Here is an 18,678-nt window from a genome sequence, read left to right on the forward strand (position 1 = left end):
TCTGGTTATTTAAAAAGAGATATTTATATACCAGAGACTTCGTGAACTGGTTATTTTTCACATCAGATACACATTGGTTCATATGTGTCTTCTGATTCTTATAAAATATAAGACATTGATACTACATTATTTATTGTATGTGTATAATGTAATATAGTTATTTTTAGTTAGATGTAGATTTCTAAACAAGAGACTGTATTTATTTTTCAGAAATTTTACTTTTTCTTTATTATATAAAATGATATAACTGACACACTTATTTTGAACAATATTAACATAATTTTTTTTGCAGGCGACGAATGCTGAACCTGATAAAGCGCCAAGAAGAAAATGACTCCAGGAATAGCACGTGTAAGGATACTAACAATGAATCCATCGATTTTCAGAAATCGGTGGAATTATTCTCCGATGCGATGGATTCGAACCAATCGTTAGTACCCACGATGCAATACCTGGAGTTAGATTCAAATACAGGTACGTGTAGTCAAAATGACTCCAGAAATAGCACGTTTAAAGATACTAACAATGAATCCATCGATTGTCAGAAATCGGTGGAATTATTATCCGATACGATGGATTCGAAAGTTAGTACCCAATCGTTAGTACCTACGATGCAATGCCTGGAGTCAAATTCAAATACAGATAAGTGTAGTCAAAATGTCGAACTGTGCGAAGATGACAATTATTTTGTTATCGAAAATGGCCCTCTGGATACGAATCGTATCCAGGAAAGCTTGCCTCAAGGCCGTCACATTGTCGACATTTCTCATATGTGCAATGAACTCCAGAGATCAGTCAATAATCATATGAAAAGAATACAGGACCAATTTAAAGATTGGAAAGTGATAACGACTCAAATCAAAGGCCAAGAGGAAAATGTCGAACTTTACGAAGATAACAATTATTTTGTTATCGAGAATAGCCCTGTAGATATAAATCGTATCCAGGAAAGCATGCCTCAAGGGCATCGCATTGTCGACATTTCTCATATGTGGAATGAACTCCAGAGATCATTCAATAATCATATGAAAGGAATAGAGTGCCAATTTAAAGATTGGAAAGTCATGAAGACTCAAACCAAAGGACAAGAGGAAAATGTCGAACTTTGCGAAGATAACAATTATTTTGTTATCGAGAATAGCCCTCTGGATATAAATTGTATCCAGGAAAGCATGCCTCAAGGCCAAGAGGAAAATGTCGAACTTTGCGAAGATGACAATTATTTTGTTATCGAAAATGGCCCTCTGGATACGAATCGTATCCAGGAAAGCTTGCCTCAAGGCCGTCGCATTGTCGACATTTCTCATATGTGGAATGAAGTCCAGAGATCATTCAATAATCATATGAAAGGAATAGAGTGCCAATTTAGAGATTGGAAACTCATAAAAACTAGAACCGCAGAGTTGAAGACGCATTTTACTTTCAAGTGCCAAATGTGCAATACTGAAGCCACTATCTGCTCAGAACCCGAAGAGCCGGAAATATTAGACATTGGTATGGCTGCTGTAGCAGGAACTGTTACAGTAGGAATTGGCTATGCCCAGTTGAATGAGCAATGTGCAATCATGAATATTCCTTCCATGTCCGAGCCAAAGTACATAGAAAATAGAGAAAAATTAGTCGATGCTTTTGAAAAAACAGCCATGGAAAGTATGAAAATGGCTGGCGAAATTGAAAAGCAACTCGCTCTTGAGAGAAACGAAGTTATAAACGGTATTCCGTACATAACAGTTGTAGCGGATGGTAGTTGCATGAAGAGATCGTATGGCAGTGCCTACAATTCTCCTTCCGGTATCGGAGCTACAATTGGTTATCGTACGAAAAAGATTCTCTTCGTCGGTGTCCGCAATAAATTTTGCGCAATATGTGATATAGCAGAGCGAAAAGATATAGAACCAAAAGCTCACAAATGTTATAAAAATTTTGATCGCAACGAAACTCCACAAGGATGGAGAGCGATGCCATCGCAGAAGGTTTCAAATGTAGCCTCGAAATGGGCTGATTTTTAAAACAGTTATTGCCGATGGTGATAGTAGCGTTTATCAGGCTATTATTGATAATAGACCATATAATGAACATATGGTTACAGTAAAAAAAATAGAATGCACAAATCATTTACTTCGCAATTTGTGTAAAAAGCTCAAAGCGATGGCAGAGACAACTCAGCCAAAAACGCAGAGGCAGCGTGGCTTTACAGAGTTGCGAAATGTTGTGAAAAACAACATTAAACATATTAGAAAAGAGGTAGAAAAGGCAGCCGAATTACGAAGAAAAGACCAACAAACACCTCAACATTATAAGGCTATGGAATTGCAAAAAGATATATTGAACATTCCTAGCCATGTTTTTGGCGAACATAAGCGATGCGAAGCACGCGGTCGTATATGCGAAGAGAAGGATAGTAAAACGAACAAAAATTATGTTGCACTTTTAAAAATACATGGTTTCAAAAGATAGAAAGCGCTATCACATATCTAAGCGGTTATTCCGACAGCTTATTGCTGAATTTAACCAATAATCCTGCAGAATCGTTTAATTCGATAATCTGCAAAGAAATTGGTGGAAAGCGCATTCATTTTGGTAAACGAGGCTCTTACAATGCCAGAGTTGCGGCAGCAGCTGTGCAATTTAATACGCAACAAGCCATTACAGAATTGCATAAGAGCATGGATAAAACTGTTCCGCCTATTGTTGAGAAACTAGAAAAACAACGACAAATAAAAGTTGCAAAAACCAGAGAATCTCGACAGGTGCAAGGCAGGCAAAAAAAATTTAAACAAGAGACAGGAACAGATCGTTATTATGGTCCGCAATCTCAAAAACCAGATCTTCCATCTGATGTATTTGAGCAACTTCGGCAAAATCATTTAGAAAAATTGTCCGAAAATGCGAGAAACTGGAAGAAAATTGAATTCGATACGAGAAGCCAAAGGGACTCGGAATTATGGTTATCATTGAGACGAGAAATGCTGACAGCATCCAATTTTGGACCTGTATGTCGCATGAGACCAACAACGTCTTGTGCAACAACAGTAAAAGCCATTTTATATCTTTCGTTCATTGATACCGCAGCCCTAAAATATGGTCGCGAGAACGAAGAAGTAGCAAGGAAAGAATTGGCTATAAAATTAAATAAAGAAATAAAACCTTGCGGATTATTTATCGATACTGAAAATCCGTGCTTGGGTGCTTCTCCTGACGGAATTATTGATGAAAATGGTCTAATGGAAATAAAATGTCCTCTGTCAGCTGAGCATTTGACAGCAGAAATAGCTGTAGAGACATTGCCTTCTTTAAAAGGTATTTTTGATAAAAAAGATCCACATAAAATAAATCGAAATCATCGATATTTTTATCAAGTTCAAGGTCAGTTGAACATAACACAGCGAGAATATTGTATTTTTGCTGTTTGGACTCCACAAAGCATGAAAATATTGCGCATTGAGGCAGACAATTTTTTTTGGAGAAATCAAATGCTGCCTTTCTTAACACGCTTCTATAACGAATGCATGCTTCCAGAAATCTTGGACAGTCGTCACAATAGGCATATGCCAATCAGAAATCCAAGATACATTATAGAAGCTAAAGAAGAAGCAGCAAAAAAAATACTGACAAATCAAATAAAGAGACCAAATATAATAAAAAGCGAAAATGACATAGAAGAGAGCAAACGATTCAAACCGAACGTTTCGATGGAAGCAATAATGACTGATATTGCTGGTATTGCTCTAAATAAAGAGCAAGATGATGATTGTATTATTATAAGTTACTCACGTAACGAACAAGATATATCTGAAGACGATATAAAAAGAAATGAAAAAATTTTAAATACGTTTGCTCCTCTTTATTTGGTAAAAGATAACATCTTGGGTATGACAAGTTAATTAAACGATGAATCGTTGGATCTATTTTTGCGTATTATAAGAGAAACTTCTCATTTCGAAACGCAAAGTGTGCTACATATAGAATACCCTCACATGATTAAAGCTAGTCGTAGTGATAATAGCTTACAAATAATTGGAGGGAATTGTAGTAATCATTGGAGATGTATTTTCTTTGACGGCACCAAACTTCGCGTGTACGATAGTCTATCTGGCTGTACATACGATAAATTGGTAGCTAAAGAGAAAAATTATATACATCTTCGTTATCCAACAATAAGCTCGAGTGACATAATTTTTGAAAAGGTTCAAATACAACCTGATGGCGTATGTTGTGGAATTTATACTGCAGCTTTCGCCACGACTGTAGCCTTAGGAGGCAATCCTTGTGAGGAAAAATATTCCAAAAATGTTAAATGTATGAGAGAACATTTTTATACAATTCTAGAAAGCAATAAACTCTCACCTTTTCCAAAATGATAAAAAAGTATAATTTTCTATTTAAAAAAATTTATTCTGGGAAGAATATAGATTTCAAAAATCTATATTCTACAATTGACCAGAAAAAGTTATATCAATCTCGATTGCAAATTATAATCGGAGAGACGAAACACATATATTGGTTGCGTTCTCACGAGAATGGATGGGAAGGGGTCCATTCTATATTTTATTCAGAATATTGTAAAAATACATTATTTTGTTGCAATCGAGACTGTATTGTAAAAATATGTATTGTAAAAATCTTTATTACAATCATAGTCGTCCTCAGGGAGGGGCAAAACGAGCACTTGCCCCCTCCCCTAGAAAATGGAAAAAAAACCTTTCTCAATTTACATCTACCTTGTCGCGGTGAGAAAGCTTTTACTAAAAGATGTAAAAAGTATACATTTTTTCTGGAAGTGATATGCCCCCCTCTGGAAAAAATTATGAACATTTATACGATTGCATATATATATATATATATATATATATTACGTATATATTGTATATGTGTGTACATATACACACATAATATTAAAATACATTTGTATCTATTGATTATCCAAAATATGTAAGTATTATGCACACAAATCTGCATGCATCATATACATTTCTTATATTTATATACACGTATGCATACATAAAACATCTATATATATATATATATATATATATATATACGTATTTTATTTGACATAGTGGATTATCATAAAAATAAATTTTATCATAAAAATAATAAATAAAACATTTTCGGGAAAATTGTTCTATATAAAAGTTGTAAAAGGTTTCGAAGGGAGACAATATATCGTGATTGTTCGGCGTTTTTCAAAGATAGAGTTCAACCTAGTTTTTTTTTAATGAACCTACCTTATTTTTATTATATAAATCGAATCGCAGTATTCACCATAAAAAGTAATAAAATGGCTAAAAAATGAAAACGTAACGAGATATTTTATAATTTATTTGATATAATTAAATAAATAATGAAATATATCTTATGAAATATTTATTTTTCGATAATCTTACCTCTATACTTATGCACAAAATAATGAGAGAAATAAACTGGTATAAAAGAACACGTAGTTGTTTTCAAGAAAACGTATGTAAATTAGCAGCTACATATTTTTGTCTTTGAAAACAACTATATGTTCTCTTTACACCATTTCTCTTTATTTTGTGCATAAGTATTGAGGTAAAATCAAAAAATTAATATTTTATGAGATATTTCATACTTCATAATATAATATTTCGTAACTTTTTTATTTTTTAGCTATTCTACTACTTTTTATGTTGAATGTTGCGAGAGTTCGATTTATATAATAAAAATAAAATAATTCCATAAAAAAATAACAAATATAATTGAAAAACACTACGCAAGAGCAATTTTCATGATATTATCCCCCTTCAAAATCTTACAATTTTTATATGAAACATTTTCCCAAAAATGTTTTATTTTTATGGTAATCCACTGTATCAAATAAAATTCATTGCATATATATGTATATGTATTATGTATGTATGCATACATGTATGTAAATATAAGAAATGTATATGACACATACAAATGTATATGCATAATACTATGGCTGAGTTTCGATATTCACTGCCAGTACTGAAAATCTATAGCGAGCGTAATGTAAACTATAGATTTTCAGTACTGACAGTGAATATCGAAACTTGGGGTATATATAACTGGATATTATAATGTAACTTTTTAGTATATTACAATCAATCTAATACAATTCGGTTTTTTCCAATTTTCGATATAATCGACGATTATATAACATGTATTATTTATATAAATATTATAAGCATATATATTTTTGAGCAAATAAGTAAATATTTATATATATGTAATAGAAATCTATTCGCAATACACTCATACATATGAACAATTGTGTTCAAACATGTGATAGAGACCGACACACATATGATATACTGTTATCTATGCGCTTCGATACTCTGATACGCGTGCGAAGCGATAGAACAGTAAAAATATATGATGTCTAATTTCAATATATTGAACACAGTTTTTATTTGCTGTTTTATTGCTCTTTATGTATAACGCTGTCGGTAATGGCAGAACTAAAATTATCGACAATTTTTTTTTTTATATTATTATCGACAATTATCAGCAATTATCGACAATTTTAGTTCCGCTCAGATGAGGGCGCAAACCCGTCGGAGTTCGGCCATCCGTTTAGGATCCCCTTAATTGTTTAAAAAATTCCTCTTCATCATTGCTCTTTATTGTAAAAGATTAAAGAATAATTTATAAATAAAGAATAATTATCCAAAATAAAATTTTGCAACCTTAGGAAATACGTTATCTGTGCTTTAGAATAGAGAATTGTTTTAATTATATGCAATGAACGATATATAATTTCGCAGTCTTATATACAGCGTTTATGTTTTATTACGTTATTCTCTAAATCATTCTTCTTATAAAACACTCTTAATCATTATCTATTCATCAGACATATTAAAATACACTTTGCTCCGTTTTAACATTAAGGTTTTGCGAGAAATGAAGTTTACATATACATGCCAACGCGAAACAAATACAGACTTATCGTAGTGCAATTAAAGCGTTAAATTTGTATTTTTTTTAAGAGAGGGAAAAATACATAGAGAATACCTTCAATACGATTTACCAGCGTGCAATACTACATTGTGCGCGCTCTTGAGAAAATTTGATCCATGTTTCAGCACCGTGTTAGGCCGCGCCGCGCAATCTGCAGGGCGAGCAAGTGAGAATACACAGAAATCTCTTGACGAGAAGATTCACAAACGTTAACGTCCCCGGTGCGCTTCGCAAAGGCTGACGGTATCGTTGAAACCTGTCGTCGCACTCTTCGTCCTCTTCGTATTCATAATTGTAATTGTACGATGTTGAAAGATAACGCGGATAATAATAAAAGTAATATTGACGATGACGTTGATGACGCTGATGCTGTTGTTGATAAGGATGCTGGATACGATGCATGCACCTCCTAGTCTCCAAGTCGCTGAGTCCTGGCAGTGAAGGGCGTGCGAGTGTACGCGTCGACGCTGTATTATATTATATTAATTAAAATAGAGAAAAATTTCTGTCAAGTTTCAAACTTAATGATATTCACATATTTCAATGTTTACAAAATATGGTTAAATTAATCGTTTCAATAATATAGATGCAATGAGAGAGATGATTATACATATAATTAAATATCGCTGACACATTTCCTAACCTCGAAAGACTTATATCTTTCCTTATTTGCTACTAAGATTTAAGGTTCACAATCACTGCAATACATAAGATACAGCAAACCTAAAAAAGAAAAAATATCTCACGTACCACAGTAGACTGCGTCAACTAATTGGTTCACATAAGATAAAAAATTTTATTAATCGCAGCATTAAATAGATCACGTTCAATAAGATCAATTTCAACGCGTGTCGTGTGTGATGAATCGGGACCGTGATCAATATTAATGTGGTCAATCGGGACCGTGGTCAAAATCGGGACCGTGGTCAATTGTAACGTGGTCAATCGCAACGTGGTCAATCGCAACGTGGTCAATCGTAACGTGGTCAATCGGGACCGTGGTCAATCGGGACCGTGGTCAATCGGGACCGTGGTCAATCGGGACCGTGGTCAATCGGGACCGTGGTCAATCGGGACCGTGGTCAATCGGGACCGTGGTCAATCGGGACCGTGGTCAATCGGGACCGTGGTCAATCGGGACCGTGGTCAATCGGGACCGTGGTCAATCGGGACCGTGGTCAATCGGGACAGTGGTCAATATCAACGTGGTCAATCGGAACTGTGGTCAATTAGGACCGTGGTCAATATCAATGTGGTCAATGGGGAATGTGGTCAATATCAACGTGGTCAATCGAGACCGTGGTCAATATCAACGTGGTCAATGCAATGTGGTTAATATCAACGTGGTCAATCGGGACCGTGGTCAATCAGGACCGTGGTCAATCGGGATCGTGGTCAATCGGAAGCGTGGCCTATCGGGACGGTGGTCAATCGGGACGGTGGTCAATCGGGACCGTGGTCAATCGGAACGGTGGTCAATCGTTATCGTGGTTAATCGCAACGTGGTCAATATTAACGTGGTCAATTTCAACGTGATCAATCTCAACGTTGTCAATCGGGACTGTTGTCAATATTAACGTGGTCAAACGGGACGCTCCCATCTAAAATATTTTCCAATATCGACAAAGAACTTTTTATTATTTATTGTCAATTTTCAGATTGTTATGTATATAGGATACGTTGTGATTACACAGTTGGAAAATTTGTGTTTTCTTGTTAAAAACGGTCCCCGTTAAAATTGTTGTGTTAAATATTTAACACATTCGTGTGCTAAATTAACATATTGCTGTTGTGTTAATTGAACTCAAATGTAAATTATTAAAATAACTGAAAAAAAGTGTAAAAATAACACAATGTGTATTTACTTTTAATTTTACACAATAAATATGTTCGATATTATTAGTGACAAGATTTATCTGTTAAAATTTACAGAAAAAATGTTAATTTTACTTTATAATATAAGTAGGGATGATAAAATGTAAAATTAACAATTTTTTTAGTTAATATTTACATTAAAACTATGTTAATTTAACACAAAATTTATTTTAAGTTTACTTGAAGTTTGCATTTATTTTATGTTAAAATATTAACACAATATTCGTGTTATCATTTAATATATCCGTATTATGTTAAATTAACACAAAAATTTCTGTGGACCGTTTGGGACATGTGATATTTGTTAAATTTAACACAAATTTTTCAACTGTGTAGTTACGTTTGCGCGTATGTATTGATCTTAATGGTAGGAATATCATATATTTTATTCATGCGAATTTTTCTTCCATCTCGTGGAAAAGGCTAAGAAAAATATATATGGCGTGTAATTAGAATGTGCTTTTGAAGAACTTATTTCACATAAACCCTTTTGCGTAATTTATGCAATATTTACAGAGAGATTAATGATTTTTATATTAATTTCTGCAGAATAATTAAAATAATAAAACAATGAATGTACAATGTATGAATGAACATAGCTAGATGTGTTAATAATTATTGTTATATATGTTAGTATTAAATAATTATATAATATACCATGTATTAATGTTTTAATAAACTGAAATTGTTTTTACAAATTTCCAGAACATTTCCATCAACATATCTTGATATTTTTTTCACACGATATGCGCAATTACAAAAAGAAAAATGTTAATAAAATAATTTAATATATGTAAGATTAAGATTTTCTTAAAAACTTCTTGATTGTATAAGATCGATCCGATTGTGTTACATATAGCTAGCGTAATGTTAAACAATATTTTATCGCGTATGCCAGCCTTTGAATAAAGAGAAAGCTCTTAAATCAAGTTTTTGAAATTACTTCAAATTATGTATACCTATGCATCCTTGCTTGCTTCAATTTAAATTTCTGAAACAGTTTGCTAGTCTTCTTGTAGAAACGGAGGTAATTGGTTTGTGCTGAATAATTGTTTTAATAATGGAACTTTGTGGAAATGTATCTAAATCGAATATAAATCCTTTAATTTCTTGAAATTTATTTTTTGAGCACATTTAGTCAATGCTAAAAATGTGTTACATTATCTTTCTCAAATATTTTGTTTTATAAATAGTATTTTAAATGTAAATTTCTACACACAAAAAAAGTTTTTAAACATTTATTTTATAAATAATTTTAATAAAAAATATATTTCTATTTTGAGAGTAAAAAAAAATTATTTCAGAAAACTAAAATTTAGAAACTTACATATTTAATAAATATGCGATATATATATTGTTACGTCCTGTGGACTGCACGATTCTTTTCTCCTCCCCGATTTACGCAGATTCGCGTTCCGCGAACATATTAATTATAAGACCGAAATTAGTTATAAGAATTAAACGGAGAAAGACAGTGATTGTGAAACAACTCGACCGGTGAGATTACGAAACCTACACTTTGATCAATAAGTCATAAGTAATGTTGAAATATCACGATCGACACACGCTATCAGCGGACCAAAGATCAGAATTAGGAAAGAACCCTTCATACAAGAGAGCAATACGTTGCGCAAAAGGGATTAAACACCGAACGTATGACTATGAGTCACAAGAAAAGAAGACGCCCTTTGCTCTATAAGAAGGGCAGACGAATAGTATAAAAAAAGCGAATCTTCCAAGAACGCTCTCTCATTAATTCCGCCTACGTCGTGGCAGTTACGCACTTCATACTGGATCCTCGCATTAAGCATATATTGTGACCATCGGGGCTCAACAACCAGCTACTAGTCAACCTACACCTTCGCCCACACCACTCGAAGGAACCATCGATCCTGAGGATCAACCTATAGCTGCCAGCCCGCTCACCAAATAATATACAGCCAATAGTGAGGACTCTCATTCTTCTACGATCACGGAAGTGAATAAATCCCCGGAATCGCGACTAAACCTAATAATCCGTAGTGGAAATCGCTGCCCGTCGAGCATTGAAACGCGCTCTCCGATTGAAACGGGACGATCAAAAGCCAACGCGAATCCTCAACCGCCTCATAGCACAGCACTACGACCTGCACGATTCGCAGGAGTTCCGAGAGCGCTTTCTATCGTCAGGTCCTAAACGAAACCGCTCCTCCTTCTTCTCCTCTCCGTCCCGAGGTCATCGACCTCACTGACGAGTCGAACTTCATATCAACGTTACACACACACTCATATATAATTGTTTATACATGTCCACAAATTCAAATGTCTAATTCTCCGAATATTATTAAGATTTTATTTTTTGAATAAATGATAATTATTTACATTACGCGAATTTAAAGTCTTATTTAAACCCCTGTGTTCCTTCCTATATCCCCCGAGATCGCACAAGGTCCTATCCCGTGTAAAAGGGATTTAATTCCCTTACCGAAAAGGACCGACGAACGGACCCCTGAGATAAGCCAGGTAAAAGCGACTATCCAGTCGTTGACCTGCAAAGGGGCCAGACAGTCCGTTCGACCCGAAATCACTCCGATTTCGGGAAAACGCTGTTACGACCTTCGAGCGGCCTTTCCTTCGTGCAGGCCAGGACGTAACAATATATTCATGCTATTTATTAATATAGGTATACTTAATTTTGCAAAAAAATCAAATTTAAGCAGTAAAATATATATATATATATGTATATACAGGGTGTCCCATTTTAATCTCCTCATGCAAATATCTCGAAATATTTGGAAGATATGGAAAAATGTGTCAGACAAAAGTTGTAGGACTTGAAGGGGGACAGATGATGAAAATATGGACTTGACCTTGAGTGACCTATTGAAGGTCAGGTCAAGGTCATCGATGGGGTGGACTTCCGAATACGACCCACGCCCGGTTGCTATGAATTTTTGTAGAAACATTGTTGTTAAAATACTTTAATTTTAATTCTCGGATCTCTATGTAATTTTCAATTTATCATTTCATTTATTTTAACTTCTATTTCTGCGAAAGTCGTGCATCGGCTCGGCTTCCCGAGCGAATATGTTTACGTTTTTTCCGCATCTCGAGCGTCTTGCCGCGCGTCTCGCAGCACCTCGCAACTGTAAATCAGCAGTTCGGCATTATAACGTTCGCGTCCTTGACATACATATTTTTCGCCGAAATCCTGTTCAGTTCGCTATCGACAGCTGTCTAGCAAACATCTCGTTTACGATAACTTTCTGTGCTCTGTTTTTCTCGCGATTATTCATTGTAATCGATTCTATCTCAAATAAAAGATTTGTTGTCTATTACAAATAGTCGATCTCTTCATCTCAGTGCATTTCATCAACGATATCACCGATAATTTCGAACACGTAATAACATTTTTGGTCCTTCGAGCCGGATACTATTTCGATCTCTCGTACAATTCGCGGCGTTCGGCAATACTCTCGCTGGAGTCTCGCTTTCGCAAGACTCTTCCTCTCTCATTGTCAGTGCTCTACATCGCATTATCACGGTGAAGTGATATATCTCACAACTGCATTCGCGGTTCTCAAACTCATTCGATCTGTGTAACCGTTAAACTTTCAAGTTCAACAACAAGTGCTTGTGACCTTTCGTGAACTCACCTTCAAAATGGCAACATTCGGAGCAGTCATCGAGAAACAAAACCATTTCTACGGTCTAATCGCTCGTGCCTTTGAAAACACGAAAAAACTTGGAGCGGAGAAAATCAACCGATTTTCCCTTGCAAACTCTCGAAGGAAATTGGGAGAAATTTCAAGGTAACCACGACAAACTCATAGGCAGCCTCACCGACGAAATGCGTAACCATATTTTGCTGACGACCTTTATGCGAAATGTGAGGACTCAAAGTCCTATCTATTACAAGCTCGTGAACCTTTTCTCGAAAAACCTAAAGACGCGAACGACTCTATTAAGTCTCACGACCCGCATTCCGGATCGTGTCGTTCATTGCCAAAAATCAGCCTACCAAAATTCTCCGGTGATTACCATGATTGGCCGTCGTTTCGCGATTTATTTCATTCGATGATCGGGTCGAATCGAGATATATCGTGCGTCGAGAAGTTGCATTATCTGAAGGCTCAAACGAGCGGAGAAGCAGCTCGATATCTCGCTAACATACCGGTGACCGCAGAGAACTTTTCGCGCGCCTGGCAAGCGCTCACTTCGCATTACGAAAATCGTCGCATCCTCGTCACTACCTATCTCGATCGTATCTTCGACTTAAAACCGCTGACTCAGAAATCAAGCTCAGATCTCAAGATCTTGCTATCAACCGTTAAAGAATCTCTTGGCGCCTTGCAAGCACTCGGTGCGCCTACGGAATATTGGGACATCCTTATCGTCTATGTCGTCACTCGGCATCTCGATTCACACACCTTGGAAGCTTGGGAGCTCGAACACGGAACCTCCAACGAACTCGCTTCATTCGCAGAGCTCAAACTTTTCCTCGAAGGGCGTATTCGAGCATTGGAAACCGTGCAGTCTCGCTTCTCGAAATCAGTGTATGCCTCATCGAAGTCGAACACCAAGGTCAAATCTGTCGCTCGCACTCATGCCACCGCTGTCAATAATTCGAAGTGTTCGTTCTGTAGCGCTGCTCATTACATCGCTTCATGTTCAGATTTCGCGTCCAAACCTCTCAGTGACCGACAGGAATTCGTCAACCGCAAGAATCTGTGTTTTAACTGTCTTGGAGCTCATCGTCTCAGTGAATGCCGCACATTAAAACGATGTCGGCACTGCAAAGCACAACATCATACGCTGCTCCACCGCGAAGTCGTATCTTCACCCGTTGCAGCTACTTCTACGAGCACTTCAGGGACATCGAGCGCGTCAACAACTACCATCCAACGCTCCAGTGATTCAGTCGCATCACGCAGCAGTTTCGTTCGAGCGTCCGCAAGTATTACTTGCAACAGCAAGCATGACGCTAGTCGCTGCGCATGGCGAAAACGTCAAACGTTAGCGCACTGTTGGATCAAGGATCCGAAGTTTCACTAATCCGAGAGTCACTGGTTCAATTACTCCGACTTCCACGCGGTCGTGCCTCGGTGCCCATTATCAGCGTCGGCGCTCAGCACGTCGGCTCCACTCGAGGTGTCGTCTCGCTACGACTTCGATCGCACATCGATTCATCCATCGAAGTCAACGTCTCCGCGTTCATCCTGCCTCGTGTCACCGGACGAATTCCAGCACAGGCCGTGGTAACGACATCGTGGACTCATCTAGCCGACTTGCCGTTAGCCGATCCAGACTTTGCTGTACCCGGCTCAATCGACATCATCCTGGGCGCAGATGTCTATGGATCTCTGTTGTGCGGATCTATTAAGCGCGGACCTTCAACCGTCCCCGTCGCTCAAGAGACATCATTCGGATGGATCGTTTCCGGACCTGCAAACTCGTCTTCCTCTTCTTCTCGCCCGGTCTCGTTCTCCATTCAATCTACCACAGACATCGATCTCCGCAACGAACTTCAGAGATTCTGGCTGCAAGAAGAAGTCGCGTCAACAGCCTCCACTCATTTGAGTCCAGACGAGCTCGAATGCGAGAAACACTTTCGCGAAACGCACTCTCGAGACAGCACCGGGAGATATATCGTTCGTCTGCCATTCCGCTCAACTCACAAGACCTTGGGAGAATCTCGATACGCAGCGAGTCGTTTGCTCGAAAGGGTCCGCCATAGGATACAGCAAAATCCATCCTTCGGCAAGCTCTACGTTGACTTCATGACGGAATACGAAGACTTAAGACACATGCAGCTGACAGAAAATCATCAAGGTCATATTACTCTAGTTTATCTGCCTCATCATGGGGTTCTTCGCGAATCCAGTTCCACGACGAAGCTAAGAGTCGTCTTCAATGGCTCATCGCGCACTACCACCGGCGTGTCACTTAATGATTGCCTTCACGCAGGACCGAAGCTGCAACAAGATCTCGATGCCGTTCTTCTTCGCTGGCGAACTTACGCTTTCGTCTTCGCTGCCGATATTCAGAAGATGTATCGGCAGATTGTAATTCACCACGAGGATCGAGATCATCAACGAATACTCTGGAGTGAAGTCGGAGCTCCTCGAGATTATCAATTGTGTACCGTGACCTACGGCCTCACTTGTGCTCCGTACCTCGCGCTTCGAGTAATTCATCAGCTTGCCTCCGATGAAGAACACGATTATCCGCAAGCGGCCAAGATCTTACACAGGGAAACTTATGTGGATGACATCCTTTCCGGTGCTGATTCTCCGCAAGAAGCTCAAGCCAAAGCCGCTCAACTAATCCGACTTCTCATGGCGGGCGGCTTCAGCTTGCAAAAATGGGCATCAAACGACGACGCCATTCTCTCGGGCATCTCACCGTTCTCTGAGCTACCTTCCACTCGGGAACTCCCGACCGAAGCTCGCACTCTCGGGCTCGCTTAGCATCCTACGAACGACATCTTTAGATTTCACGTGAGTCAATCTGATCTTCCAGTTACACTCACAAAACGATCCGCATTGTCTCGGGTCGCGCAACTCTTCGACCCTCTTGGATGGATCGCTCCAATCACCATTGTAGGCAAGATATTTATTCAACGGCTCTGAAAATCGCAAGTCGGATGGGATGACCTATTGCCTGCCTCTCTAGCTCAAGAATGGTTCACCTTTGACGAGGGCTTGAAAGGCCTGGCAGAGCTTTCAATTCCTCGCTGGATTGGCACTTCTTCGTCTGTAAAAGGGATCGAACTCCATGGATTCTCCGACGCTTCCCAGGACGCACTCGGCGCTGCTCTATACATCCGAACGTTCCACGATTACGCAAACGCCAAGGTCGAACTCCTCGCAGCCAAGAGCAAAGTCGCTCCCGTCAAGCGACAAACTATTCCTAGATTGGAACTCTCAGCTGCTGTTTTGTTAGCTCGCCTACTTGCTCGAGTTCGAGATCTCCTCGAATATCAGCGGGTGTCTGTCCATCTCTGGACCGACTCCAGTGTCAGTTTCGCATGGATCAAAGGTCATCCGTCAAGGTGGAAGGAATTCGTTTCCAATAGAGTGGCCGCTATTCAGGAGCTAGCTCCCGATGCTCGCTGGCATCATGTCGCAGGAGTGGACAATCCCGCCGACTGCTTATCGCGAGGTCTCTCTCCGCATCAACTTCATCATCATCACCTTTGGTGGCACGGCCCATCGTGGCTTCAAGGTCCCTCGGTTGGATGGCCGGCCGGAACTCCTTCTATCGAGTCATCCATCGACCTTGAAGAGCGCCCGAAGAATTCGATCCACGTCTCAATGGTAAGAGCAACACCTGACTATTGGGACTTACTAGATCGATATTCGCAGCTCAACCGTCTACTTCGCATTACGGCATGGATCATGCGCGCGACGTCTCGCTTCAAGCTCCCGTCCACCTTGGGATTGACAGCGGACGAGCTCCTCAACGCCCGATCATTCTGGTTAAAGGAAACACAGAGGATGTACTTTGGCCAGGAATTGGACCTCTGCTCTCGGAAATCTGTTCTTTGTCGCTCCCATCCACTTCTCAAGCTAACGCCATTCGTCGACTCAGACGGCATTCTTCGCGTCGGCGGACGCCTCAAAAATTCATTATTGGATTTAGACAGCAAGCATCCAGCCATATTGCCTCGCGACTCTTCCTTCTCGTCTTATAATTTCAGACATCCATCAGCAGACACTTCATGGCGGAGTGCAAGTCGTGCTGGCAACGTTGAGGCAACAATACTGGATCATCGGCGGTCGCATCCCCGTCAGCGCTTTCATTCGTCGATGCATCCGATGCACTCGACATCGCGCCGCCACCGCCAGAGAGATGATGGGATCGCTGCCAAAGTCTCGCGTGACACCAACGCGCCCATTTTTTCATTCCGGCGTGGATTATGCCGGTCCTTTCACTCTTCGCACCTGCGCCTCTCGGAATTACAAGGGCTATCTGATCGTGTTCGTCTGCTTCGCCACATCATCAGTCCACCTCGAACTTGCTTCAGACTACTCAACTCAAGGATTCATCGCTGCTTAGCGACGATTCATCAGCAGACGCGGCCGATGTAGTACAATCACGAGCGATTGCGGAACGAATCTTGTCGGCGCCGATGCGGAACTCCGACGGTTATTCCATTCCGCGTCTAAGGAGACTGCCGAACTATCTCATCTTCTAGCGGCGGCACTACGTGGAAGTTCAATCCTCCCTCAGCTCCACACTTCGGTGGTAAATGGGAAGCAGCGGTGAAATCTACCAAGTTTCACCTTCGACGCGTCATTGGCGACTCCGTCCTCACGTACGAGGAATTCAGTACACTTCTTGTACAGATCGAGGCAGTTTTGAATTCGCGACCACTTTCCGCGCTTTCTGACGATCCAGCCGATGTCTTCGCGTTAACTCCCGCTCACTTTCTCGTGGGCGAATCTCTCATTGTCATTCCGGAACCATCATTAACCGAAACGCCGATCTCACGCTTATCACGGTGGCAACTACTCCGTCAGATGCTCGAACGATTTTGGATTCGCTGGTCGACCGAGTATCTTCAGCGTCTACAGACTCGAAATAAGTGGCAGCAGTCCTCTAATTCAATCGCGATCGGTTCTCTCGTCTTAATTCTCGATGAGCGATATCCACCGTCGAAGTGGCCGTTAGCGCGAGTAACCGCTGTACATCCTGGTTCAGATGGTCGAATTCGTGTCGTCACCGTTCGTACTGCAACTTCGGAGTTTAAACGACCCGTCGTTAAATTGTGTCCGCTTCCGATCGACTCTCCAGCCGCATAAATGTAAATCTGTGTTTTTTTTTAATATTCAATCTCTATCCGTAATTACCTTCTGTTACTCGCGTTGAGTTATTTTCGTAGGTTGCATCTACCGGTCTGTATGCTTAGTATTAATAGCGCTAACTGTCATCAATTTCTTTGAACTATTTCTTTCAGCCTTTTATTTATTGTATCGTATCCTTTTTATTATTTGCTTCAGCGGCGTTTATCACGCCCCTGAGGCGGGCGGTAATGTTAAAATACTTTAATCTTAATTCTCGGATCTCTATGTAATTTTCAATTTATCATTTCATTTATTTTAACTTCTATTTCTGCGAAAGTCGTGCATCGGCTCGGCTTCCCGAGCGAATATGTTTACGTTTTTTCCGCATCTCGAGCGTCTTGCCGCGCGTCTCGCAGCACCTCGCAACTGTAAATCAGCAGTTCGGCATTATAACGTTCGCGTCCTTGACATACATATTTTTCGCCGAAATCCTGTTCAGTTCGCTATCGACAGCTGTCTAGCAAACATCTCGTTTACGATAACTTTCTGTGCTCTGTTTTTCTCGCGATTATTCATTGTAATCGATTCTATCTCAAATAAAAGATTTGTTGTCTATTACAAATAGTCGATCTCTTCATCTCAGTGCATTTCATCAACGATATCACCGATAATTTCGAACACGTAATAACAATTGTAAATGATGTCAAATGAATGTCCTTAAGTGGATTTTCACCAATACAAACATTTAATGCTAAAAATATTAAAATAATATTCTGTATAAATTATTGTCTATTTACGATTTACGAATTACGAAAGACAATATGGCTAATCATTTGTGTGAGTTTCTGTGGAGGCGAGATGTAAAAAAACATAAATTAGATCCATTTAAAAAATTAATTGAAGACATTAAAGATGTATATTCTGGCTAAAAAAAGAATAATATAAATTGTTTCTTGTTGACGTTTTCGTTCTGATATTCTATTTTTGTATTTCTTAGGATTCTTTATATATGTTGTGACGTGGTCGTCACGACGCGCGTCCGCCCCAGCCTAATCGCGGGGCAAAAAGCCAAGCGGTCACGCCAATCGCG

At 39.3% G+C, this 18,678-nt stretch overlaps 1 protein-coding gene and 1 pseudogene across 1 annotated transcript; both read left to right on the forward strand.

Annotated features, from left to right (window-relative positions):
• Positions 1-257: 257 nt before the first annotated feature.
• LOC145947447 (uncharacterized) lies at positions 258-4,361 on the forward strand (annotated as a pseudogene).
• Positions 4,362-12,876: 8,515 nt separating this feature from the next.
• Positions 12,877-17,606, forward strand: LOC145947448 (uncharacterized). The gene is made up of 5 exons (XM_083057223.1): positions 12,877-13,756; positions 13,837-15,195; positions 15,442-16,446; positions 16,502-16,781; positions 17,000-17,606. The coding sequence occupies exons 1-5, from the start codon at positions 12,877-12,879 to the stop codon at positions 17,604-17,606; spliced, it is 4,131 nt and encodes a 1,376-aa protein (XP_082913349.1).
• Positions 17,607-18,678: the final 1,072 nt, after the last annotated feature.

This window comes from Prenolepis imparis, unplaced genomic scaffold (assembly GCF_030444845.1).
Source record: "Prenolepis imparis isolate NDT839.2.m4 unplaced genomic scaffold, iyPreImpa1.0 SCAF_81, whole genome shotgun sequence".
NCBI lineage: Eukaryota > Metazoa > Arthropoda > Insecta > Hymenoptera > Formicidae > Prenolepis > Prenolepis imparis.

Coding starts and splice junctions, on each gene's coding strand:
- LOC145947448 (XM_083057223.1), top strand. CDS start 12,877: ATGATCGGGTCGAATCGAGATATATCGTGCGTCGAGAAGTTGCATTAT. Junction 13,757..13,836: donor TTTCGTTCGAGCGTCCGCAA/GTATTACTTGCA, acceptor TGTTGGATCAAG/GATCCGAAGTTTCACTAATC. Junction 16,447..16,501: donor TTCATTATTGGATTTAGACA/GCAAGCATCCAG, acceptor TTATAATTTCAG/ACATCCATCAGCAGACACTT.